At 50.4% G+C, this 27402-nt stretch overlaps 1 protein-coding gene across 7 annotated transcripts in view; it reads left to right on the forward strand.

Annotated features, from left to right (window-relative positions):
* The window catches only part of ANK1 (ankyrin 1), a 181017-nt gene extending 157051 nt beyond the window's left edge, over positions 1-23966 (forward strand). For 4 of the 7 annotated variants that reach the window (XM_088671398.1, XM_088671399.1, XM_088671400.1 and 1 more), the window contains 7 exons: positions 7448-7837; positions 7933-8005; positions 9686-9935; positions 12144-12227; positions 14962-15129; positions 15419-15556; positions 21844-23966. In XM_088671398.1, the coding sequence (XP_088527524.1) occupies positions 7448-7837; positions 7933-8005; positions 9686-9935; positions 12144-12227; positions 14962-15129; positions 15419-15517 (1064 nt within the window). In that variant the 3' untranslated portion in view covers positions 15518-15556; positions 21844-23966. Of the gene's footprint in view, positions 1-7447; positions 7838-7932; positions 8006-9685; positions 9936-9998; positions 11828-12143; positions 12228-14961; positions 15130-15418; positions 15557-21843 lie in introns of those variants that run through there. The other 3 variants (XM_088671404.1, XM_088671403.1, XM_088671402.1) reach the window with 3 other exon arrangements.
* The last annotated feature ends 3436 nt before the right edge of the window (positions 23967-27402 follow it).

Below are 27402 nucleotides of genomic sequence, written 5' to 3' on the forward strand. Positions count from 1 at the left end.
GGAGCCTTGCCTGGTGTCTCTTGTGAAGCCGGAGTCATGTGCCCAGGCTAGGCTTGTGCAGGTCTTTTCAGTGGCACTTCACTGACCCTCCCTCCCCACCTCCCTCTGGATTTCTGCTGCCCCCTTCAGCCCGTTGAGATCAACCAGCTACCTGCCTGCTAAGAAGCCCTTCTGGCTGGCAGCTTCCTTCCCCTTTGGCCTCAGCTAGAACCAGCCAACACAGAGTTCACACCCTGGCGGGGTGGAATAAATCCACAAGACCCCCAGGGAATGCCATGGTGGGATCAGGTGTTGGGGCATGCTGGGTGGCTCTGGGCAAGAGGGGCAAGAGCCAGCGAGGGCCACAGCCAGGTGTTAAAGAACAGTTGGGGGTGCAAGGGGCGAGAACACTCCCACATTTCCACTGGTCTCCTGCCAAAAAACACAAGCAGTTTTCAGTTTGCCCCACCTCCTTCCTTGGGGAAACCCGCTCTTTATCACTGAAGCAGAACAAAGACCCATCCCTGGAAAACCCAGCTGACATTCAGTGATGAGGAGCAGCTTTTCCTGGGGGGAAGCAGTGAGACAAGCAGAAGTGTGGGCGAGCCCAGGGTCCTGGAGTTCAAGGGACAAAGTGGCTGTGCTGTCATGTGCCACGCTGCATACAGAGGGCGCTGGTGGTCCATAAAGTGAATAGCCGGGTGGGGGTGGGGTCCAGACTGGGACCCTGGCATTAGGAAGTGGCCTTTGCAGAAAGTTAGGCAGTAGTTATGCAGGCTTGTAGTGATGCAGGGGGGAGGGTTAAGGAGCACACCTTCTGTGGTGCACAAAGATAGGAAAACTTGCGTAGATCCAGAGAGAGGCTGCCCTGAGAGAGGGAATTTGAGGTTGGTGCAGAAAGAGAAAGAGGCACTGCAATGGTGCAGCTCAAATGGCCTCTAGGGATCAGGCCTTGGGTGGCGCAAGGTGTGACTGGAGATGGGGGCAGAGAGGTTCTGGGCTTTGAAGCCTGGACCCTGGGCTAGATCCATAAAGCATAGCGCATGAGCAAGAGGGTGTGCGCTGGGGTGGCTTAGTGGGCCCTGGGAGCCAGAAGCAGCAGCACACAGGGAGGGGCTCAGAGGTGTGGGCTCTCCTTTCCCACCCCCCTTTCCCATCCCAGTTCAATCTGCGTGCTTCCACATGCTATCAGCCTGAGTTGGCTGGCCAGTTGGCGCCTATCCTGACCGTTGTCCTCCGTCCTCGTCCTGACCTCTCTCCTCTTCCTCCTTTTTCTCCTCCACTGCCTGTCTCCACTGTTTCTCTATCTTTCTCTCTCTCTCTCATTTGACCTGAGCTGTCCGTCCGAGAGCTTTTGCCCTGCTGACGAATGCATGCTGTGCCTGGCCGGACCTGGCAGGCCATGCCAGGCTGAATGTTGCCACTTTGCCCTTTGCTGCTAGCTGCCCTCCCTTCCTGGCTTCCCTTCCTTACCCAACGGCTGCTAGCGGAGCCTGGTGAAATGGGAAGGGCTTCCCTTCAGCCTGCTGATCCCGAAGCCCCCCTGGGCAGCTTGACTCTCCCAAAGGACAACCCCACCCTCACCCCCACCCCCGCACGGCTGAGCAGGCAAAGTCCAGCCGCAGCAGCTGTGGAAAAGCTGCATGGAGCAAGAGTCCCCCTCACACACAGCACACCTGGGGGAGGTTTTTGTCCCCCTTGTTCCTCTGCCAGCGGGTGAAGCAATTGCCCTTTCTGTTGCAGTTTATCCATTACACAGCACTATCAATAAGCTACATGGTGCTTTATAGAGCTTCGCCAATAAATAGGTCTTGGCCCCCAAATGTCTGTTGCAGCCTAAATGTCAATAGTGGGGAGGCAAAGAAGGGAACGGGGTGGGAGATCAGTCTGGCAAGGAGTGAACATGAGCAGATTAAAGTTACAAACGTTGCTTGCAGTTTGGTGTAGGGCTCTTCAGAATCCAAAACTCACCTTTCCTATGAAGTCTCAGAGTAAGCACTTTAATTCTCATGCCCAACTGTAGCCAGGTGTATATAAGTGGAGCTGCCACTGCTCTCCTACATCCCTGGTTCTCCTTGACTCCTCCCTTCCCTACTGAGATACACTGAGGTACGTCTCACACTTTTTCCAGGCTTCTTGCCAGCTGCTGTGGCCCAGATGCCTCTTTCCCCCTTGCAAAATTGCAGCAAGGGGTGGCTCAGACCTTGGCTGCCTGAAACCTGATGGGTGCACCTGGGAGCAGCAGATGCCCAAGGGCTGCCCAAGGTCAAGAGCAGCTGTAGGGAGCAAGTGAAAACACTGGCTGCATTGATGTACTGTACACACTTTGTACTAGTACAGTGGTTCCCAACAGGTGGTCCGGGGACCCCCAGGGGTCCGCGAGCTATGCCAGAGGGGTCCGCAAGATGCTATTAGAATTAAAAAAATATTAAATATATTTCATATGATAACAGATTTTTTGTTTTGGCCGCTTCCTGCATGAGCAGAGTCTAGCGCAAAACTAAAATTAGATAGAGGCATTAGTTCTGCTGTATGCCGCAAGGACTACAAGAAACTTGGAGATAAGGCAATGAAAAAGATCCTTCCATTTGCAACCACATATCTGTGTGAGCAAGCATTTTCTTCCATGTGTTTCATGAAAAACAAATATAGGAATTGGCTCGACATGCGGTCGGATTTCAGAGTGAAAGTTTCAAATTTGGAACCTAATATTTCAGAAATAATGGACTCAAAGGACAGATTTAACTCATCTCATTAAGAACTGAAAATTAAAACTAACTGTATACTGATGGAGTACTCTGTTGTAACTGTAAAAAACGTATAAATATAAAATATAAAAAGACTTAATTTGGCTCTCACTTTTTAATTTTAGGATTAGGAATTAATGGGGGTCCTTGTCACAATAGCGGCACGATGAGGGGTCCTCGAGAAAATTTTGTTGGGAACCCCTGTACTAGTATATGCATTTCTTGCACATTCCTTGATTGGAGAACTGCCTTGGTAAAATCAGAGAGGTGCTCATTTCAGAGAATGCTTCTGTTTCCATTCCTTGTTTTGGAAATGGAATTTCTCCTCATCCTTAGTGGGGAATAAGCACATTTTGTGCATTGTGCGATTTTGGAGCAAACCTTCCCATTTTGCCCCAGCAAACCCATGCATGTTTAATACATTGCTCTGGAGATGAAACCACAGAGGCACCAGCTTCCAAAGGAGAAGGGGGGGCAACATCATGCGGTGCATGATGTCACACGTATGACATCAGGATGTCGGAGGAGCCAGGGGCTGCTTCCACTGCAGCAGAAGGAAGAGGGCGGGGAGTTGGCCACTGAAGCTGCAGCGTCCGCAGCCTCCTCTGCCACTTTTGAACATAGGGGAAGCCCCTCCCAAAAAACAATGGGGGGCCCAAAAGGGCTTGGGCCCTAGGAGATGGTGCTCTTTCCACAGACCAAGCTGCCCACGTACTTCTGTACTTCTGAGGTGGTCCAAGAGCTCCTTCTTCCCTCCAACCCTTTAAATGCTTTGAGCTGGAGAAGGGAGTGTGTCGGTGCCCTCTGGGTGCAAATGAGCCAGCACAAGGCCAGCACTGTTGCAATTATTTACTCCATAAAATGGACGTACCACTGGGTTTTAAGAAAAAACATTTAAAGCAGGTTTTTTTAAAAAGCAATTCAATTTTAAATAGAAACAGTTTAAAACAGGTATCATTTGAAATTATTCAAAATCATTAAAATTCAAAAGATGATTAAAATCAACAGTAGCTAAAAATTCAGCTTCTACAGGTCTGGACAAGGTTGCATAAGCAAAAAGGTTTTTAGCAGGCACTGAAAATAATATGGCAAAAGTGTCTACCTGATGTCAATAGGCAGGGAGTTCCAAAGTTTGGGTGCTGGCATATTAAAATATAGATTTCTTATGAATGCCGAACAGGCATTGTGTGATTCCTTTTGATGCCTGAACAGGAAAATTCAAATCATAGAATTGTAGAGTTGGAAGGGACCACATGGGTCATCTAGTCTAACCCCCTGCAATGCAGGAATCTTTTGCCCAATGTAGAGCTCAAACCCATGACTCTGAGTTTACGACTGAGCCATCCATTACACCCACTTCCAGGCACACGTATTTAAGGCATATGGGGCATAACTTACTGGGAATTTCCCTGCCGCATGCCCCATAGGAGCTGTGCCAGAGCACTGTGAGATGTTCCCCACAGCTCCATTTGCCTCCCGCTGAGTGACAGCAGGACCCCAAAAGAACAACACCAAAAGTACTGTGGCAAAGAGGACTCTAGTCCACGAAAGCATAGAAGATGCCCATGTGGTATGCTCTTCGGCTACTTCAGCACACCTTAATTAAAGAGTGAGTCTTTAAAATTCTCTGAAACTCTTCGTGTGCTTTGGACTTTGGGCTACAGTGCAGCATGTGAAACAAAGCACCCTGTTTTCGGAGCTGGTCATTTTGCACTTGGGGACCTGATCTTGGAAGCCTCTTCTGTCTGTGCACTTAAGTGCAGAGCCATAGGCAACCTGGCTTAGCAGCACTCATTCCCCCCCCCCCTCTCAGTCCTTGTTCTTTCCAAGGGCAAAGTGTGGGTTGGAGCAAGGCTCTGCCCTTTGGCTGAGCCTTGAGCCTTCTTGGGAACATGTGGGAGAATTGCTCTCCTCCACACCAAGTTCCCAGAGAGAGAGAGAGGTGAAGCTGCTTTGAATGAACAGCAAAGGGGTAAGAGTATAATTATAGTACCTAAGATCTTCAGGGAATGCTTTTGAGTTGCTTAGATTCTTCACAGCCATTCTCCCCAATCCCTGAAGTGCAAGACTGTTCGCAGCTACTCAGTGTTGACAGATGTTCCTTTTGCATATGGTCAGAGGCATATTTTTCTCTACCTTTGAGCCCCCGTCTCAAAAACATGGTTCCCTCTCAGGCTTAAATGACAGTCATTTTGAAGAGAAATGAAAGTGAGGTTTGAGAGAAACTCTGCTTCCCACAGCATTTACACACATTTTAATTTGTCTGGCTGCTGCCTCTGATCAAACAGGTATTTAAACAATACTCAAACACTCATGTGGAGCTAAGTTAAAGCCAATTAGTGGTATATTTGTTCCACTGAGAACTGTAGTACTGGGAGGGGAAGATGACCCTACTCTCGGCTCCTTTAGCAAACTACAGCTCCCAGAATTATTTGAAGGAAGCCATGGCTGTTTAATGTGGTTGGTATCATAGTGCTTTCATAGAATCATAGAATCGTAGAGTTGGAAGGGACCCTGGGGGTCAACTAGTTCAACCCCCTGCAATGCAGGGATCTCAGCTAAAGCATCTATGTCAGATGGCCATCCAGTCTCTGCTTAAAAACCTCTAAGGAAGGAGAGTCTGCAACCTTCCGAGGGAGACCGTTCCACTGTTGAAAGTTCTTCCTGGAGCTTAGTCGGGATCTCCTTTCTTCTAACTTGAAGCCATAGGTTTGAGTCCTACCCTCCAGAGCAGGAGAAAACAAGCTTTCAATGTATGGTGTGAATGTGGCCTTAGTTGCACAACAGATTGTGCAATTTGTGGCACAGCAGGCTTCTGCTAGTGCAACTGTTGCCTTGAGTTCCTGTGTTGTGCAATATTAAAACGGACTCTTCCACTTGTGCAAGAGACCTTGTGCTGGTGGACAGAGGTCATTGGATAGAGCCCTCAGTTTCCAGATGCAGGAGTGGGAGAAATGTGTTCGCGTCTTTCAAATCACCTCCAACTCCCCCAAAGGGCAATTGTCAGTCTTCAGCTATTTCTTCATACTCAAGGCCAAGATGGCGCTCTCTCTCATCCCATGTAGCCAAGCTTATTAACTGACCACTGAATCTTGCCACAGCTTTCTCTGCATTTGAGGGGAGGAAGTTAGCATAGGGCTAGGGTTCCTGTATTTCAAACAGTGAAAAGGTTTTAGCTTTTTTTGTATTATTATTTTTTGAACATCAGCAAAAATGGCACTGCCAGCATGGTCTGCCATGCGTCTGGATTTTCCAGGACATTTTACCAATTTCCACCCAGGCACTGCAGCTGACAGCACACCATGGGACACTCACACATTCCATTCTCCAGGATCTTGGCACCACTCCCTCACTGGTTTAATGATAGGGCCGGCCCTGATTTCATCTGCCTTACAGGGCGAGGCCAGTTCTTTGAAGCGGTGGGTTCTTGGAAAGGAGTGAGGGCCTCCCTTCACTTTCTGTGAACAGGAGAGAATCAAAAACCAAATGAAAGAAAACAGCTTTCAGTGAAACAAAGCATATAGATAATCCCAAAGTCTTTAATATTAAAATGAAATTTTTAGTAGATCAGCACATTTCAAGTCAAAAAGCTATGCTTTGGAGAGTGACAGAAAGTGAAAGCAGTTCAAAAAATGAATGAAATATTGTTTTCTATTTCATTGTTGCCTCTCATATATAAAGACAATCAATATGTTTGATATATATAAAATAAGAGGGCATGTTGAGGTGCTACATTCTGGACTTTTTATGTTACTATTAAAGACTTGAAGGGAGTTTTTGTACATAAGGCAACAAGGTTTGATGCTTTTTGGGTTTTTTAATACCCCTTGGAAGCCGCCCAGAGTGGCTGGTATAAGTAATAAATTATTATATTATTATATTATTATTACAAGGTGTTTTGTCTTGTTTTGTTTCTAACTTCTGCTGAAATAGAATTTATAAAGCAATTGGAAAAGACCTCCATTGCACAAAAAGGCTTGTTTGAGTTACAAGTCCCTCTCCTGATCTTCATTTTTGATACCGATGACTAATCAGTCATTTGCATAAACTGAGTGAAGGTGAGAGAGAGAGGCATCAATGCAACTTGAGCCTTATGTACGGTAGTGCTTGGCTAGGTGACATTTGTTTCCTGATCAGGTTTTCTTTTGAACACTCCCCACTGCCCCCTTTCTGCTCTCCTTTACTCCTGACAAGGGACCCTCCATTATTCTCTGGGAAACCAGTGCTAGGGGGAGACCCAGGAGGCAGCTGAGGGCAAGGGGCTCCAGGGCCCACCAGAAACACGGCACAGAGCAGGGCAGGGCAGGGAACCTTTGGCCTGCCCTGCGATGCTGGACTCCAACTCCCATCAGTCCCAGCCAACATCATGGCCAGAAGTCCAGAACGATGGGAGCTGTAGCTCAGCAATATCGGGGAGGCCACAGGTTAGCTGCTCTGGCGTTGGTAAAGACACGGGGCCTTGGCTCCCCATTTCCATTTGAAACCTGCCATTTGGGTGGCAGCCCAACAGCGCTGCCATTCATCTTTGGGGGCGCTCTCTCCACCTGCCCACCCCCAATGGTTTAGCTGGCTTTGCTCACCACCCCAATGGCTGTGTTCTCTTGGACTGACACGCATTGGGATGGAGACCTTCACCCCGCGTGCCCCGACGGCCAGAGGGCCGGGGTCGCCTGTCCTGCCCTGCAGCACCTTAGCCTGTCCCCCTCTGTCTGCCCATGCAGGTTATGCTTCGCTGCAGGACGAGCTGCTCTCCCCCGCCTCCCTGCATTACGCTCTGCCTTCCCCGCTGCGCGCTGACCAGTACTGGAGCGAGGTGGCCGTCATGGATGCCATCCCCATGGCCGCCAGCGAGCAGGACGCCCTCATGGAGATGTCCGACATGCAGGTGTGGTCCTCGGGGCTGACGCCCTCGCTGGTGACTGCCGAAGACTCCTCGCTGGAGTGCAGCAAGGCCGAGGACTCGGACGCCACGAGCGAAGGCCGGTTCCCGGGGCAGCTCCTGGAGGACGCACATGGCCCGGACCCGCTGGGCTCCATGGACCTGGTGGAGGACGACACAGTGGACTCAGACGCCATGAATGGCCTGATGGACATGCTAGAGCAGGAGGAAGGTCAGAGGTCAGAGGGGAGGAGGCCAGACGGCGAGCGCCAGGGGGGCCTCTAGGCGGGAAGCCAGGTTCCCACAGTAAAGTCTCTCTTGTTTCAGGCCAGCAGAGGGTGCAGGCCCGCATCACCGAGTCGCCTACCGTCAGTCGGGTCATCGACAAGGGCAAAGAGAGGTAATGCGCTCCCCGCTTGCAGGGATGCCAGCCGTGGGGAACGTCCTGTGTGAGTCTCTGGAGGCAGTAGGAGGATGGATGGTGGCCAACAGATTGAGGTTGAACATTTCTGGGGGACGGGGCAGGCTGGTGTGGGGGACTTCCTGGTCCTGAATGGGGTAACTGTGCTCCTGAAGGACCAGGTGCACAGCCTGGGGGTCATTTTGGACTCACAGCTGTCCATGGAGGCGCAGGTTAATTCTGTATCCAGGGCAGCTGTCTGCCAGCTCCATCTGGTACACAGGCTGAGAACCTACTGCCTGCAGACTGTCTCGCCAGAGTGGTGCATGCTCTAGTTATCTCTCACTTGGACTACTGCAATGCGCTCTACGTGGGGCTACCTTTGAAGGTGGCTCAGAAACTACAACTAATCCAGAATGTGGCAGCCAGACTGGTGCCTGGGAGTGGCCGCGGTGACTATATAACACCGGTTCTAGAGAATCTACACTAACTCCCAGTACATTTCTGAGCACAATTCAAAGTGTTGGTGCTGACCGTCTTAGCACTAAATGGCCTCAGCCCAGTATACCTGAAGGAGCCTCTCCACCCCCATCACTCAGCCCAGCCACTGAAGTCCTCCTCCAAGGGCCTTCTGGCGGTTCCCTGACTGTGAGAAATGAAGTTACAGAGAACCAGGCAGAGGGCCTTCTTGGTAGTGGCGCCTGCCCTGTAGAACAGCCTCCCTTCATGGAGATAAACAACTATTTGACTTTTAGAAGACTTCTGAAAGCAGCCCTGCATTGGGAATTTTTAATGGTAGATGTTTAATTGTGCTTTTTTATGTGTTGGAAGCTGCCCAGAGTGGCTGGGGCAGCCCAGTCACATGGGCGGGATACAAGTAATAAATTTATTGTTTTTATTATATTATTGTCTCTAGCTCAGTGTTGCATGCCTTGCATGTAAGTGACCCTAGGTTCAATTCCCCGTATCTCCCCTCAAAACACACCTCGCCTAACACAGACAGGAAAGGCCTGGAGATCTGCTGCCAGTCAGAGTAGACCAGAGGCTGTTAGACCCATGGGCACCACGGGATTTTTGAACTTTACTCTGGGTGCCAACCCCTCCGGTCACTCCTCTCCTAACGGGAACCCATTGGGTACCAGCTGAAATTTCCAGGCTAGTTTGAAAGGCCCCCTGCATAGAGAGCATTGCAGCAGTCACTCCAAGCAAGGGGCTACTAGGATATGAGACACAGAAGTCCCCCCTCTGTTCTGCAGATCATTGGTCCTTTGCTGGGGGCGTGCATTGGGGGCGGGGCTCAGGAATGGGGTCCATTCTGCAGTTCAATGTGGCCTGTGGTGTTGGGCACCTCTGTCAGTGTGGACCAATCAAAGCGCAGGGTTTGCAGTACAAAATGGTACAAAACTATTGTAAATGTTTGGCACCAGATTGGAGTGAATCACACAATGTTTGATTTTTAGATGTTAACTACAAACCCCGGTTGGGTGTATCAATTACTCAGTTTGGGTGGATAGTACAAAATGTGAGGCTCACAGTACAGTTTAGGGATGACCCCAAATTGTGGGGCTCGTAGTTAATAAAGCTGTCTTGACTCAGAATGAGGCAGGTGCCTAGGCAGCCCTGTGTTTTGCCTCCCTTTGCTTGCCTGCATTTCCACGTCCTTCTGTCCTTGCTCCCCAGGCTGGGCAACTGGGCTGTGGAGAGCACCTTCATCTCCAGTCTGTCGGACCTGCCCAAGGGAGTGTCCTTGAGCCCCCCAGCACTGCGGCAGTCGGTGCCCTACAGAGTGCGGGGCCGGGAGAGGGAGAGGCCGGAGCACACCCGGATGGACTCGTCGGAGGAGAGGGAGTGGGGGCTCCAGCCTGGGAGGCGGCAGGGCCTGGCTAAGTGGCTGGAGGAAGCGGACAGTAGCATATTTGGACAAACACAGGTAGGAGAGTGCAACATTCCTTCACGATTCCCATCCAGACAAAGCAATACCCCTCTCTGATCAGTCCATAGAGGCAAAAGAATAAACCAAGTCAAGGCACTAGATAAGCATTGTGGGTGGGAGTCACCAAAGGAGCTCCACCCTCAGCAGCCCTGCCTAAGGACAGAAAATTGGCTGGGGGAGGAGAGGGGAGAACCCTCAGAGCAACATGTGGAACAAACATCACAGCATGAGATTAAATTTCACCTAATGTATATCTGTAGCAAAGATTTCAAAGCTTTACAAACAAAACAAAGCTATGGCCGAGAGAATATACAACAATAATTCAACACTCTTACGTGACTTCACACTGCTGAAATGCAGGCACTCTGGGGAATATTGCATCCATGTATTCTGAAATATCTATCTGTGCTGACGGAATGCATCGTTCAAATGCTGGCGGCACTGGAGCCATGAAATGCAAAAAAAATCAAATTTGACCTGTAACCAAAAAAAATCAAATTTGACACACCACTAAATCGTTTTTTTAAATGAAACAAAACATTGTTGATAACATGGCACCCATCAGGTGCGTCAAGCAGTGAGAGAGTCACCTGACCAGTACAGTATTTCATCGCACCCATTAAAACCATGCTGTCTCTTGGGGGAAAAACAGCACAGTAACACTGCAGTCTCTATTTGTAGTAGGGATGCAAAAAACCAGGCCTCCTTTGCTGGGTTGTTGTAAGAACTGGTCCAGCAAAGTAGCTCAGTTCAAGCATCCAACACGCTCTTCATGCTTTAGCTCAGTATATCTTACCCAGTGAAGCAGACGGGCTGGGTAGGTGGGTGGGGGACCAAGGCTGCAGAAATCTTCTGCCAAGATTTAGCTCTTGGGATCCAGAGAGATCTATTTCAGGGGGTTCAGCATCACTTGAGTTGCCTGCTGACACTCTGCTGGGATGTTTGGCTTCCAATTTGTTTCGCTTGTTGCTTCTTATTTGATATGGTAGCAATAGTTACAGTATTAGCTTTTGCCAGCTGCTTTGGGGGAGATGCCTTTGGCTAAAAAAAGGTGGTGGTGGTGGGGGAGTATGTCAGCTAAATGAGAAGGTTGCTCTGCTGACATTTGCACTCCTGTGCAGAAGAAGCTCACTTGGCCCCCACCTCTTGCTAGGGGGGAGGGGGCTGGCCCAGCAGCCATGTTCAGCCGCTCTGCTCTATTTATATCCTGGCCAGCCGGCCTCTTCACTTGCTTCCTAATTGGGTAGCGCCTGGTTCTCACCCAGAGCCAGGTATGGAGGGGCCAGAAATAGAACTGCTCAGGATGCCAGAGAACAGGGGGGGCAGGGGGCTGCCATGCAAGACATAGGTGCACAGACCTCTCCTAGGTGGCTCAGGCAAGGCGTGCTCCTTGGCTCTTTGTGCGCATCAGGAGACACCAGGCTGGGGCAGGCCTCGTGCCAGCGCCCCCCCTGCCGCATCTTTGTGGCCGAAGGAGGGGGCAGGGAGGGTTGGCCAGAGCCTCCAAACAGCTGGTCAGGGGGAGGCTAAAATTAAGCAGCCTTTCCTACCCAGCCCGGCCCCTTCCCGCTTCCCAGTCGTGAGCCAGAGGCTGCTGCTGCCAGTAGCCTGGGCAGTGCCCTCATGCCATGAGGGAAGGCCAACGTTAGGCCAGCGGCTCTCTGGGCACTATGTGGGGCTTCCTGACCCAGCTGCTCATCAGCCTGGTCCTGCTTGGCTTCTTCTTGGTCAGCTGCCAGAACCTGCTGCACTTTGCCCAGGGCTCCTTCCGCTTCATGCTCAAGCACATCCACCAGGAGCTGGACAAGGAGCTGGGCGAGAGCGAGGGGCTGAGTGATGATGAGGAGCCCGTCTCCACGAGGGTGGTGCGCCGGCGAGTCATTGTCCAGGTAGCTGGCCGGAGGAGGAGGCTTCCCCCAGACTGGCCAGCTTGGTGCCCACCCACGGGCCCTTGATGCCACTCAAGGATGCCGTGCCAAGCTTCCCTGACTGGTAGTGTGGCGGAAGGGCACCTGGGACCAGGGCAGGCAGGGCCTGGAGAGAGAGGGAGAGCCCTGGCTTTGCCCCAAGAGCTGACTTTCTTTGAACCCCCCATGGGGCTTTGAGAGGATGTCTGCTGCTCTGTGCCAGTTCTGGGAGGGCGAAGGACTTGGTGGTCCCCTAGCAGACTTGCTCACTCTCCTTTCTGCTTTCCCAACCCTCCAGGGGAATGAAGCGCTGGATATTCCAGGGGAACAAGTGACTGAGGAGCAATTTACAGACGAGCAGGGCAACATTGTCACAAAGAAGGTGAGTAGCCTGCCAGGGGGAGAAGGAGGGCAGAGCAGGAGGCGGCAGCTGGGCCCCCCCAGAACATCCTCCCCCCTCAAGCTAGAATCCTGCTGGGCTCCTGCGCCTCCAGGTTCCTTTCCTGTGTGCAAGAGTTTTGCTCCTCATATTGCCTGCTTGCGCTCAGTGTGACACACTTGCACTTTATCCCAGAGTGTGCTGGCAGGAAGCCTGGCAGGTAGGCTTGGTTGTTTGATGGGGTCTCACTAGCAGAAGGTGAAGCAATTTCCGTCAGGACTAACCAGCCCAAGAGAGTTTGTGTTGGGGTTTTCTTTTGTGGGGGGTGGCTTCTAGTATTCGCATGCAGGGGTGGGGGAGGGTGACCTTGGTTTGCTCTGTAGGATGCAGCTGGGCTGACTTGCTTGAGTCATATTCTGATGCAAGGTAGCTCTTGGTCCAAATTTTGAGGGTAAATTGGGATGGATGTGCAAATAAGGTTGGGTGATGGAATTAGCCTGCGGGTGAATTCCTGATCGTGATTTTCCACCTGCTTCACTAACAGATGATGATGATGATGATTGCAAAAGATCTAGTTATAAGGGTCCTTATGTGTGTACATCTCAGTAGTGGTGTATGGAAGTGAGAGCTGGACTATAAAGAAGGCTGATTGCCAAAGAATTGATGCTTTTGAATTATGGTGCTGAAGGAGACTCTTGAGAGTCCCGTGGACTGCAAGAAGATCAAACCTATCCATTCTGAAGGAAATCAGCCCTGAGTACGCACTGGAAGGACAGATCGTGAAGCTGAGGCCCCAATACTTTGGCCACCTCATGAGAAGAGAAGAATACTTGGAAAAGACCCTGATGTTGGGAAAGATTGAGGGCACAAGGAGAAGGGGACGACAGAGGACGAGATGGTTGGACAGTGTTCTCGAAGCCACCAACATGAGTCTGACCAAACTGTGGGAGGCAGTGGAAGACAGGAGTGCCTGGCGTGCTCTGGTCCAGGGGGTCACGAAGAGTCGGACACAACTAAACGACTAAACAACAACAAATGTCTGGTCATCCAAAGGAATGTATGTCGGAGGCTGAGATGAGAATGAGATAGGAATGGTGCTCTGACCTTGCCAATCTGACTTGGCTTCAGCCACACTGGCCTTTGCTCCCTGCAAACCTTGTTGTGGGAATTTCATGCAGGAGCTGAATGAAGAGGGAGGTGAATGAGCTGCCACAGCACTGAGTGGGAGAGTGAGATTGTAGCTTTCTGCAAGGTCCTAAAAATACCAGTTGGTCTAAATCGGGCGTAGGACCAACACCAGGTGCTGGGAGGGGGACAGAGGTCAATGCTGAGCAGGGAGAAGGAGAAGGTATCTGAAGAAGTAAGGTGCTACTGGAAGGAATTTTTTTATTTTGTTTCGACTACGTCAGACCAACATGGCTACCTACCTGAAACAGGGAGAAGGAGAAACCCAAAGGGTGTAGGACCTCTTTTGCTGAATTCCTCGCTCCCTTGTCTTGTGGCGAGGGGGCACCCGGACTCAGGTGGCCAGATGCAGAAGAGGGGAAGGCCTCCTGCACCTTTGGGTGGGGGTGTGCAGAGGAAGGAATGTCAGCCTGTGTCACATGTCATGCAAGATACGCCTCCTGAGGCCGACATTCCATCCTCCAGGCAATTGTCTTCTTTTGCCACCTAGGGAGAGGGGAGATTGCATTGCACAGGTCTTAGCAATGGTTATTATTATTATTATTATTTAGTAAATTTGTATACCGCCCTGTACCCGCAGGTCTCAGTGCAGTTACAATATAAATCTGATTATGATGTTGAGGGTGGTTATTTAATACAGCACTATCAATGCACACTGCACTTTATTGAGTTGCAAGGGCAGAAATAAATGTTTTTGCCCAAAGGACTTTGCAATCCAAGTCAGCCTTTCTCAACCGGGTGCCATCCAAACCTTTTGGACTCCAGCTGTCATCAGCCATGGCCAGCACAGCCAATGGTCAGGGATGATTGGAGTTGTGGTTCATAACATCTGGAGGGCACCAGGTTGGGGAAGTCTGAGTGTAGTAGCTCATGCTGCCATCCTAGTTCTCCTTCCTCCCTGCACTCAGTGGGAATGACTCCCAGGCAAGGGCACAGAGAACTGCTACCCAAGAGACTGAGCTATGAACCAGGATATCCCTAGATCAAATCTCTCCTTTCCCCCAAACTCAGCAGGTGATCTTAAGCAAATGGCTGGCTCTCACCTGCAGTTCATCTGAGATATGGAGACCATATGTTGGCCTGCCTTATAGGGGCATCGTAAGGCAGCCTTCACCAGCCTGGTGCCCTCCAGATGTTTTGCACTACAACTTCCATCAGCCAGAGCCATATAATACTGGAGCTGATGGGAATTGTAGTCCTAGAGCACCAGGTTGAGGAAGGCAGCTGTACACATTCTTGCAAGATAATGTATTTACGCCTTAGTTCACAGAGGGAAACCTGATGCCCTCGGGGTCTTTCATCATTCCAAAGGTGTCCTATAAGTGATGGATAGGTATTAGTGTACTGCTATATTATTAAATTGGGAGCTAGTGGAGTTTTTTCAAATGGGCAGGTCCAGGCTCTAGGACAAGAGATCAAGGGCTGTGCCTCGTGGGAAGGCACTCCAGGCATCCAGGGCCAGAAGGGAGAGGGGGAGGACTTTCCAAGGGCTGGTGGACATTACTTGAGGCAGCAGCAGATTGTCTAAAAGTGCTGCACTTAATTTTTGCAGATTGTCCGGAAGGTAGTGCGGCGGCTGGAAACGGACGGGACGGGTGATGTACGGCAGCATGAAGAGGTGATTATGGAAGGCTCCCTGCAGGAGCCTTATGCGCTGGAAGCCCAGGCTGGCCGCTTCCTGGCACATGCCCCTTGGCAGCAGGAGAGTGCAGGCAGCAAGGTACCCAAGCCCCATGGCCTCCAAGCCCCAGGGCTCCAGCTGCGTCGTCCTCTCTGTCGTCTGTCCCCTGCTCTCTCTCTCCCCCCTCCACACCCTTTGCCCTCGCCTGGCGCAGCAGGACCATCTCCTTCTGCCAATGCCAGGTACTTTACTGCACAGGTCAGCTGCCGCCATCTGACTCTCCTTCTCCTTGTGTCTCTCCGTCTGTCCGTCCATCTGTCTGCCACCCCCTCGTGGGTTTCTCTGTGACCGTTTGCCGCTTTCCTGTCTCTCGCTGCCGTTTACCCAGGAGGAGGCTCAAGGGAGTGTCTCAAGATCGGAGCTTCTCGGGGGCAGGATGGGGGCTCAGATAGTGAAACGAGCCAGCCTGAAAAGGGGGAAGCAGTGACACCCCTCACCCCCCACCCCTCGAGTGGCCTCTTTGGAGGTAAACACCCCTTTGTTCTTACTAGCAGCTGGGGGGGTGTGGCAGTTTGTCAACTGTGGTAGCACCTAGCAGTTTCCCTTGGAGTCCCTCCTCTCCTTTGCCTGTACAGTGGTACCTTGGTTTAAGAACAGTCCGGTTTAAAAAACAATTTGGTTTTCGAACTCCACAAAACTGGAAATAGTGTCTTGGTTTGAGAACTTTACCTCGGTCTAAGAACAGAAGCTGAAGAGTGGAAGGGCACCGACGGCAGGAGGCCTCATTAGGGAAAGACCGCCTCGGTTTAAGAACGGTGTTGGTTTAAGAACGGACTTCCGGAATGGATTAAGTTCGTAAACTGAGGTACCACTGTATATTATTATTATTATTATTATTATTATTATTATTATTATTATTATTATTTCAACTTGTATCCCACCCTTCCAAAGAAGCCCAGGGCAACAAACACATTAATACTAATAACAAATTTCAAAGAATTATAAACAGGGTAAACCTTTCAGCTATCAAATCCCTGGAATGTTTTTGATTCCTCCTGAAAGTTAATGAGTTTCTGGGCCCAATTCCAAGTACTGATAAAGCCGTACACAGCTCAGGACCTCAACACCTGAAGACCTGCCTCTTCCCATACAAACCAGCCATACAAACTTGTCAGCCAAGACCCTCCTTTGTGTGCCCCTCCATGTGAGGCCCGGAGGGTGGCAACAAGACAACGGGGCCTTTTCTGCAGTGGCTCCCCATTTGTGGAACGCTCTCCCCAGGGTAGCTCGCCTGGTGCAATAACTGCATGTCTTTAGGCACCAGGCAAACTCTTCTCCCAGGCCTTTGAACATTAAACTGTTGCTGTGGCTTTTTTATGTAATTGCTTTATTTTATTATTTTTATTATGCTATGTAAATTATGTTTTTCAATGTTGTACACCGCCCTGGGATCTTTGGATATAGGGCAGTATATAAATTGAAATAATAATAATAATAATAATAATAATAATAATAATGGCGGCTGCAAGTCAGCAGGGAGCACATTCCACAAATGGAAAACCACCACTAAGAAGGCCCTGTCTGTCCTGGGTCGGCACCAACCAGGCAGCCCCACCTCCCAGGCCTCAGCTGCCGATTGTAGGACCGGAGATGGTTGATACTGGCAAAGCTGCTCTGTATCCCGCCATTTAGGGCTTTATAGGCCAATATAACACATTGATTGGCCCCATTGAGCCACCCCACTTAGCAGCCCAGCAGCTACATTATGGACTGGCTGCCACCTCAGCACCATCTTCAGGGGCAGCCCTGAACACATCTATCTAGGACTCCACAAGGGACAGGCCCACCTCTGTTCTGGACCCATCCCTTGTTGCTGTGACGCGCGTGTTAAAATGGGAGTCTCAAAGGACCTTCAGGGCCTCTTGTGGGTGTACAGCTGCTTTGGTCCTCAAACTGTGCTACTAGCCTGCCATATTTTAGTGCTGGTCTATTCAGAGGATAGCAGCTTGTGTTCCCAGGCAAATGTTGCCTCTTAGCCTCTTCTGTCCAGCAAGCTGGTGGAGAAGGGGCAGAGTCATCTGTCTCTTCTGTGTCAGCCTGCATAGAATTCCTTATCATCCATGCCGGCCTTTGTTGGGCCCCAGCAAGCATGGAGCATCATCAGGAACAATGGGAGTTGTAGTCCAACAACATCCGGAGGGCATCAGCTTGGCACAACCTGGCACAGCCCACGTCGTCTCCACTGCCTGAGCCTTTTTTCTTTTAACTGGAGAGGCCAGTGATGGAACTTGGGACGGTTTGCATGCAAAGCATTTTCTCTAATGTAAAAAGAGAGGAAGGGCTGTTGGATGAGGCCAGTTGCCCCTTTAGTCCAGCACCCACTTCTCATCCTGTGTCTGACCAGATGCCAGTGGGAAAGCCATATGCAGGATCCGAGCTCAAGGGTACTCTCCCTTCCTGCCGTTTCCAGCAACTAGTATCCAGAAACATTATTGCCTTCAGCTTGTAGAATGCAGATCATTGCCTTAGAATCATGGAATTGTAGAGTTGGAACACCAAGGGACATCTAGTCCAACCCCCTGCATTTGTGGCTAGTAGTCACTGATAGCCCTCCCCTTCATGAGTTTTTCCAATCTTCTTCTCAAGCCATCCAAGTTGGTAACCACCCCTGCCTCCCGTGGGAGGGAGCTCCACCATTCAGCTAAGCACTGCCTTAAAAAGGACTTTTTTTGTCCATCCTAAATCTTCCAGCATTCAGCTTCATTGACTGCCCATGAGTTCTTGCACTGTGAGAGTATTATATAATGTATCTCAATATTTCTTGCTGCCGGTCTTTAAAGCAGTTCATCCCACCCAACGCTGGTTTGGCTTGAAACAAAAAAATCATTCTGGGCAAAACGTTCATTTTAATGGTGTAAATTATTCCCCAAAAGGTGAGATGTAGTCTATTCCAGCTTGCCAAATTCCCTTTTATCTCATTCCAGGTTTTCAAATAATTAGAATCATAGAATCATAGAATCCACAAGGGCCATCCAGTCCAACCCCCTGCCAAGCAGGAAACAGGGCCGTCTTGAGCAGATCGCGCGCCCTGGTGCTGAGGGGCGGAGATCGCTCCGCCGCTCGCCCCGCCCTCGCAGGGCGCAATTGGTTTCCGCGTGGCTTTGCCCAGCTTACCACCCCCCCGCGCCATGGTGCACTGCGCCACCGGGGGTCTATGAAGAGCCGGCCCTGGCAGGAAACACCATCAAAGCATTCTTGACATATGGCTGTCAAGCCTCTGCTTAAAGACCTCTGAAGAAGGAGACTCCACCACACTTCTTGGCAGCAAATTCCACTGTTGAACAGCTCTTACTGTCAGGAAGTTCTTCCTAATGTTGAGGTGGAATCTTCTTTCTTGAAGTTTGAATCCATTGCTCCGTGTCCGCTTCTCTGGAGCAGCAGAAAACAACCTTTCACCCTCCTCTATATGACATCCTTTAATATATTTGAACATGGCTATCATATCACCCCTTAACCTTCTCTTCTCCAGGCTAAACATACCCAGCTCCCTAAGCCGTTCCTCATAAGGCATTGTTTCCAGGCCTTTGACCATTTTGGTTGCCCTCCTCTGGACACGTTCCAGCTTGTCAGTATTCTTCTTGAACTGTGGTGCCCAGAACTGGTAAAGTTCTGGTACCAATTATCTTGGTAAAGATGCATACATTTTGACGTTAACAGAATTTCTAAGTATTTGACTCTCTTTTTCATCTCCAATCTTTTGAATCTCATTTCCCCCCCTCTGTTCCCATGTTTTTGACTAACAAGTTATTATTATTATTATTATTATTATTATTATTATTATTATTATTATTTATTTTAAACCCAGCCACCTGTCCAAATTCATTTATCACCTCTATCACTTTAAGTAAACTTTCTTTGGGGTTTTTGGTAGTAATAATAAGGTCATCCGCGTAAGGCCGTAAGCTCTCAACTTATAGGATGTCACTCCCACCACTATTCCCTTTATATTTTCATTCTTCCTTGTTTTCGTATTTAAGATTTCCAACATCAGAATAAACAGCAAAGGCCACAGCGGCACCCCGTCTTGTACCCCTCTCTATTTCACAACTTTCTGAAATGTTTCCATTAATTATCAATCTCACACATTGTTTGTAATATATTGCCTCTATTCCTCTCACAAACAGCTCTCCAAATCCCATTAACCTAATTTGCTTCTTCATAAAACTCCAGGAGATGTTATCAAATGCCTTCTCGGCATAAACAACATCAGAGCTGCAGGTTTGTCACTTCTGAATTCCAAATATTCCAGTTTTATCAGTAATGTTTCGTATATAACCCCTTAACCAAGCTGCCCCCACCTGCCCTACGCCTAAGGTCCTATATGACACCACGTGGGATGATAGGTGAAAACCTCACTCAGCCAAAAGGGAGTGCAGACCCCACCAGTCTGTTGATTGGCAGCTCCTGCCAAGGGCTGCATGAGGCAATCAGCTGCCTTATGGAGAGCCTGGCAAAGCTCTCTCAGGATGCATGGGTCGCCTGACCCCACCACCACCACCCAAGGGGTTGGGGAAATCATGATCCAGCTCACCCGCCAGATCTAGTTCCTCTCCCTGATGTAGTGTGTGTGTGTGTGTGTGTGTGCGTGTGCGTGTGTGTTTATAGAATCATAGAACAGTAGAGTTGGAAGGGACCCCAAGGGTCATCTAGTCCAATCCCTGCAATGCAGAAGTCTCAACTAAAGCATCCATGACAATCTTACTGTCTGCTCACAACTTGCCAAAGTCCAGTTAAGGTGCAGTCTCTCTGTCTTTTTTTTTTAATTATTATTATTATTGTCAAGTTTGGCAGAGGAACATTTTTCCTACTCCACATCTGCCAAAACTCCTTCCTTTATGCAAGGGCTGAAAGTGTGAGGCTTCTGCCTTCATGCAATCTGGCAATTCTTGGCAGGGCCTGGTTAGCAACTTCTGTGGCAGGACTGACCTGTGGCTCCTTCCAGTCTCTGATGCAACAGAAGCTACATCAGTTGAGCTTCTGCCTGCTGAGCAGATCTGAAGGCTGCCAGGAGTGGGGGAGCAGCCCTTGGTTCCTGGGCCTTGCTTGGTTGTGCAGAAGGGCAAAATGTTCCCAGGGCTTGTAGCGCTATAGCAAGAGAAGCCTCAGCCACCCAAATTCTGCCTTTCTACTTGCTCTTCAAGCTGGCAATCCTCCTAGATGTGTTTGGGAATCAGCAAAGGCTTCCCTGTGCTCCCCAGGCCTGCCTGCCTGCTTGTGTCACTGTCTCTCTGCGTTGTTCTCACAGCTGCTTCCTTCTGCCCTGCTGGGAGCCCAAAGTCTGCGCACTTAAACAGGGCTTGTCATGAGCAGCACAAGGCTTAGTTCTCGTCTGCCTCTGGGTGGGAGGGAAATAGGGACAGGAAGGCCTCCTCTTGCCTTGCAATGCCTTGAGTGCTGTCGCCATCCTTCACTATAGAATCATAGTCATAGAATTGAAGCGTTAGAAGGGTCCTCTAATCCAACCCCCTGCAAGGGGGGCGGGAGGGAGGGAGAGAGAGAGAGAGAGAGAGAGAGAGAGAGAGAGAGAGAGAGAGGAGCTTTTGCATGCTCATATGGCATTGCTGTCACCTGGAAAGACCTGAGTTTCTGCAGATGTTGTTGGACTACATCCCTGGCCATTGGCAATGTTCCATGAGGCTGGTAGCATAGGAGCCAACTCCTAGAGGGCAAGGTCCCTTCAGCCCCCCTCCCCCCGTAAAATATTTGAGAGGGCTGGACCCCCAAGGCTGGTAGGCATTCAAATGGGGTGCATGCACTACGTATTGTGATTGATTATGCAGGACGGGGCTTCCTTGCACCCCCCCCCCCTGCAGTATTTTATTCCATGGCACCCTTGGCTGGTAGGAGCTGGACTCCCACAACATCTAGAGGGCCACGGGATTTGCAGAAGTATAGGTAGCCTCCATGGAAAGTGCAGTCATCCTTAAGGACTAGAAACTTGGCATCCAGGAGCAGTTTCTCCTTTTTGCAGTTGTATGATAATAAGAAATGCCAGTGCATGAATTATTAGAGAGTGGGGAAGCCCCTTAAGGAAATCCACAGGTCTTACCCTCTGACCAATTTTAGCCAAATTGTGCCCCCTGCTGGCGTTATTGTAACAATAGTTTGGAGGCTGGGCCCGGAGCTGGAGTACTGAGTGTCCAAAGAGCTTTCCCTAAGTCTGACTGGCTCCTCTTCAGATTATCGGATGCGTAGCTCAAATGAGAACTTCCAAACTTCACGTAAATTTGGCAACAAGGTGAAGGTATTCCTAGAAGGAATTAAAGTCTACCTTCTTCAGAAGCCTTTGCTCTTGCCGAAAACCTTCACATTTGCCTTAAGCTTTGTTTTAGGCAAAATTGAGCAGAAACTTCACCTAAGGCCCCTCCTGTGGGCTGTGGCAATGGCAAGTTGGAGGCCTCCTTACGCTAGCATCCCCCCCCCCCGTGTTGAACCAGCTTAACTGTCAGGATCCCCCTACCCACCCACCCACCCACCCAAATCACCCTGGGAAGTGCTTTATTCAAGACTTTGAGTTACCATTCCCTGGAGACAGTGGGAATGAGCCCTGACACTGGCTTTTGGGTGGGCCCAGGTGGGTGTGCTGTGTTCGAAGTGCAGTGGCAGAGATCATTCTGTCTGCAGCGAAAAGGGTTCTTCTGTTTGCACTGAAGCCCTCGAGCCAAGAGGAGGCCCGGGCGGAGGTGCTTTGCTGTGGCCTTTGCATGTTTCTCACCCAAGCTTCCTGTCTCCTCCTTCCTCTCTTTCCACCAGGGCTTCACGTCGACACCAATCCACTGACCTCCACCTCCCCCTTGTGCCCCCATGATGGCCAGGCGAGCGGAGCCAGGAGCTCACTGGGGCAGGACTGGCTCTCCATGACTCTTTAGGTTACATGGCATGATTTCCGTAAGAGACCTAACTTTACTGTCTTATTCGCATGACCGACTGACTGCAGACGCATGAGCTACAGTTCTTCCTCCTGACTTAAACTGAGGAGGGGAAGCCGTGCGATGGTGTGTCCTTCCGGAGCCCTCTTCTTCTGACGCAGCACGCCTCGGCCTCCAGGGGAAGGAGTCAGCCGGATGGGACTCGGCAGCCCACCCACCCTTGCTCAGCCCTCCCTCATGCCCAGCATGGGCTTTCGGTCCAGGTCTGCAGGCCTGGGAGATGGATGGGAAGCAGAGCAGGGCTGCCTGGGGGCAGGGAAACCCCGCCCTCTGGCTGTTCTTGCCCAGTTTGGATGGAAAAGCGCGACCTGGACAGTGGCTCAAACCTTGTGTATACGATGCGAACAGATACCTACTATGCAAACACAAATAGGGACGTTCGGCAGGATTGCATTGGCACGGCTCCCCGAGAAGCCTCCACAGGCTGCCAGCCCTCGGCAGGATGGAGGCAGGGAGTGTAAGGATGGTGCCAGGCAGAGCAGATCTCTCTCTCTCTCTCTCTCTCTCTCTCTTTTGCAAAGACACACACACACACATTTGGGGGGTGGGGTGAGTGGTGGGTGGAAGAAGAGAGGGGGGAGGAAGGGCTAGCGCATGAGCCTCTGCCAATCCACTCGTGCCAGGTCCACGGGCACCAAACCCTCGGGCTGAAAGAGTGCAGCGTCCCGCTTGCGTCCGATGCCCAGCTCCACCCAGCACAATCTGTCGCTCAGGAGAGGTGCAGAGCTACGTTGCAACCTTACCTGCGCTTCTACACTAGGAGGACCCGCAAAGGCCTCCCAACTCAGCACAGACGTGGCATCTGCCAAAGTTTTCTGGACTACTCCTAGCTGGGGAGTAGCTGAATCTCTCTCTCTCTCCCCCCCCCCCCAACCCACTTACACACTCCCACACCAAGGGAAGAGCAGTGCACTCTGGGCTTTTTTTCTGCCAGAGGATACTCTACTGCAGCCAGGCCTGGCTGCCCCCTCCCTGCCCCTTGGTGCTTGGGGAATCCTCCCCCTCCCTGTGCCACTTCTTCCAGCCAGGCCAGAAGCCTGAGACTCCTTCCTTGAGCAATAGGTCCTTCCTTCTAGGAGGCATCTGCTCTGGGATTCCAAAAAGAGCGGGGGGGGGGGGGGGTTGTTGGTGGGGAGTTATGCTGGCTGGTTGCCATGTGACCCCCCCTCCCCGCTTCAGTCTTTGGACCCAGAAGAGATGCCAAGGGGCACCTGCTTCCTGAGAAATGCACAAGTTCAGCTCTTTCCCCCAGGGTCCCCCCCCTCCAGGCCTTCGGTGCTGTTGCTGCCAACCCATATGCAGCTGCTCTGCTGCTGCCAGCAGCCCCGGGGTCATTGACACCCCCCAAGCAATCTGGGGCTGGGCAAGCATGTGGGTCCCACTCACAAGGGGCAGGGTGAGGGGGTGAGGGAAGAGAAGCTGGGGAAAGACCCCAAAATGTGGTCCAGGCATCTCCACAGAAAGTATCAAGAGCTGCCCCAGTGACAACCATGCAAAGTACACAGCAGCCCCCACCCCACCCCCCCACCTTCATGCAACACATGCCCTGTATGCCCGCCCACCCCAAATTGCTGACACAGCCTTTGCCATAGACTCTAGTGTGGGCCCCCCCATGCTTTGGCCTCCTGTAGTGCATAGGAAAATGAGCTGCAAACTCTGCCCCCCTTGCCTGCCTGTGGGGCGACGCTTTGCCCGCTGATTGCTAGTAGGAGCTGTGGGGAAGGGTGATGCCTAGAGAATGCTGCCGTCTGCACTCTAGATGCTTTTTAGAAGTTTATGAGATTACTTTTAGTTTCTTTTTTATTGTTATGGGAATTTTTGAGCCTTTTGGCTCCTCCTCCTCCCCTCCCTCTTCCTCCCCACCTCCATCCCTCACCCCTGATGTATAGACCATCCTCCCTTGTCCACCTGCTACCAGAATCCAAGTTAATAAAGAAACCAACACCACTTTGTGCTGCCTCGGCTTCTGTCTCTTCTTCCTCTTCCTTGCTAAGAGGAGCGCCAGAAATCCAGCTCTGGCCTGAGGTCTCCTGTTTTGCCTGGCCCCCTCCAGGTGGCAGTTGGATCTCCAGGTGGGTGAGAGCGCCTTCAATAAGAATAAGAAAACAGCCAGAAGACTCTGCCTGCAGCTTGCATGCTTCAGCCCAGCAGGAGCTGGCTTCAATTTATAGCATGAACCCTTGGGGAAGCAGGGGCAGGCCTTCTGACTCCCCTGCTCCCCTCTCCCAATTGACCTCTGTTTCCAGGGCCCAGCATGACATCATCAGGTCTCATTGCTGGGCCCAGAAATCTCAGGGTCTGGGATACTCCTGACCTGGCAGCCCTACTTACTTAACTTGACTTCTCTCTTTATTTGTAAAATAGTTTAGATAACAAGGAGGTGGTAAATGGGGTATCAAAGGAAACATTGGACATGGAGATTTGCAAGGACTGCTGTAGTTTTGCCAGTTTACATCTAAGGAAGGGGGAGAAGTTTGATGCTGTTCACATTTAAAGGCAACTGTCATCATTTGCCCTTTCTGAAACAATACGCTAAACAAAATCTAGCCAGTCTTCTAAATTCACTCTCTGAATTGTGCAATGCAGTCCCCCAGCATAGAAATGTTAATGAAAATAACATACAAAAATGCATTGTATTAGAGTAAATTGCTTTGCAAAAGTGTATATTAGGCAAAACTGCATACACAAAATATGTATATTAGCAGAAATCCTGCCATGGACGCAGAGGAGTGGGGGGGCACCAGCTGGAGACCCCCCAAGGGAAGAGCCTGGAGAGAGGCGGTGGGAGGCCATGGGTGGTCAGAGGGAGAAGACTGGGAGGAGGAAGAAGAAGCTGAAGAGGTAACAGGGTTAGTGAGTAGGGAGAGTCTGGCAGAGAGAAGCCCGGAAGGGGGAGCTGGAGAGGAAGGAGGCCAAGGGGCAGACATGAGGCAGGCTGGTGAAGAATCTGGGGGTCTCCCCCTCCTGCTGTGACCAGCTGACCAGCCCCCCCCCCCAGTCTCCCAGGACCATAAGAGGCAAGAAGGTGGCAGAGCAGAGAGACACATGTGGACAGAGTCTCAGATTGCTTGAGAAGGACCCAGGGGAGGAGGAGACTTAGAGAGTGGTGGGTAGGCAGGAACCGGCAGTCCTCGCAACTGCCTCACTGGGACAAGACCTACTGGGAAGGGGTGCTGCTGTGACCACTAGGACTGAGCTGTTTCAGATTCTTTGAATAAAGAGTTAACTTCACTGGCCTGCTCCTAACACCCGTCCTGATAAAGGCACACTAAAATGCTAATGAATTTTTGGGGTGGGTGGGTGTTAATACAGCAAACTGATGTAGATATGCATAGAACTGAAAAATAATAATGGAATAATTAGAGAGCAACTGAAGTGGTCAGATTTGCCCATCCCTCCAGATGTTGTTGGGTTGTGGGTTTCCTGCAGCTTCCACTGAACTATATAGCTATTTTTAAAAAAATAAAAAAAGCCAAGTCAGACAAGGGCAAATCACATGATTGATGTGTCTAGCTTTGCCATTAGGTAATTTTCCTTTGGAGCTGATCCCTGCACATGCATTTCTGTGACCCCAAGAAAGAAGTTAAGGGTCCATTCCCTAAAGCAGCAATGGGGAGCCTCTGGCCCTCCCAATGTCCCACCTGCCCATCCCACCTGGTCAACACTAATTACAGACATTGCATTTCAGTGCAAGGTGCTTCTGGCAGTAAGTGCTGCTGGTTGCTGTGGGTGTTTCTTTAGTGAATGAGGCAAAGCCATGAAGGAGAATTCTGTCTCCCGAAGGGTGCAACATGTCACCTGGGGTGGGGGGTGGGGGGCAAAGAAGCCAGTGGGAATTGCCTGGAAAGTTAAGGGTCTAGTGAAAGAGGGGGTATCCCTCTGCATAGGGATGATGTGGATGACCTGTTAAAAGCATAGGCTATTCATTCTCCCAGTGCCATCCAGGCACCAGGGGGAGGTGTGCACAGTCTTGCGGGAGCCCCAGGGCTTGCAGAAGTAAAATAAAAGAACTTGAGAAGGGGCACCCAGCAAGGTCTTAGCATGCTTGGCAGCCACAAAAATACTGTTAAGGTGGAGCTAGAGTGGAATGGAACCAAATGGATTGTCCTGGGAAAGGGCATAGTGGGCTGGTTTTCTGAGCAGGACCACTCTAGACATTTGGCTGCATGTCCCAATTATTCCTCCTGAAGCCAAACCTAAAACACAAGCCCTTCATCTCAAGTTGCCTGGCCGTCACTTCTCCTGCATTCCCAATGTCTACACTACACAAAGAGTCCACACCTTGTACTTTTTATATGGTTTTGCACACAAAATTTGGGCATGATGGGGTTAAAGGCACCTGCTCCGTGTTCAGTCGCATGACTTTTGACTCCTGGAACAAGGAGGCCCTCCAGGCTGGTGGCTTTTCCCCAGGAGTGTTTTGCAACTTGTTGTTGACACACTAATATGAAAAATTACAACATTTCAGCAGGAAGCTATGGATTACGCACTGACTGGAAGCCAAGCTTCATTTCCACCCTGAAACCTTCGCAGGCACCAAAACCTTGAAAGCTGGATTGTGGATAACTGCTCTGACATCATCATGCACACAAATCAAAAGGATGCCTGGAGAAGCCCAATGATTATTTATCTGTTTATATATTTTGAAACTTCTACACTGCTTTTCATTTATAAAATCTCAGAGTGGTTCACAGTAAACAAGAAAGTCTCTAAAAGAGGCAAGTGACAAGCATTTAAAGCATCCAGATAGTCATAAAATGTAAATACAGGAACTTACAGCAACAAACAGAACCAAGAATCGCAATATCAACAGCCAGGAGAGGCCAAAGTAGGCAGATCTTTAACTCCTGGAAAGCTCCTCCACCACCCCTGGTGCTCTCCTGATTTCCATGGGGAACTCAGTCCTTAAAGTAGGTGCTACAGGGGGAAAGGTCCTCTCTGCACCCTGACCAGCCAAACTTTCTGTAGCTTCTGAAGATTTCAGTGGCCTGGGCAGACTGTCCGGTTGGGCTTACAGCACTGCTTGAGGAGGAAAACCCCGCCTGGCAGAACTTTCCCGTCCATTTCAGGACTTATGCACACATACCTTTTGCCCTGCTCTTTGCAGGCAGGGTCCACACTTTAAAGCTCTGTGTCCAGACAGCCTTTGTTTTTGCTCCAAAGGTTTCTCAGTGAAAACCTGTTCTTTAAAGCTCAGCTGGAGCGAATAGCAATCTGCAGAAAACCCAAGTTGACATTTGGTCTTATTGAGTGTTAAAGAGCATGTTTTCATGGGGAGAAGTCAGGGCAAAAAAAGAAAATACTCTGACACAGAGCTTTTAAGAGTGGATCTGTACTTTAAGAGAGCAGGTCAAAAAGTAAGTAAGCCCTAACTCTTAAGGCC

The sequence above is a fragment of the Zootoca vivipara genome, chromosome 6 (genome assembly GCF_965207765.1).
Source record: "Zootoca vivipara chromosome 6, rZooViv2.hap1.1, whole genome shotgun sequence".
Classification (NCBI taxonomy): Eukaryota; Metazoa; Chordata; class Lepidosauria; order Squamata; family Lacertidae; genus Zootoca; species Zootoca vivipara.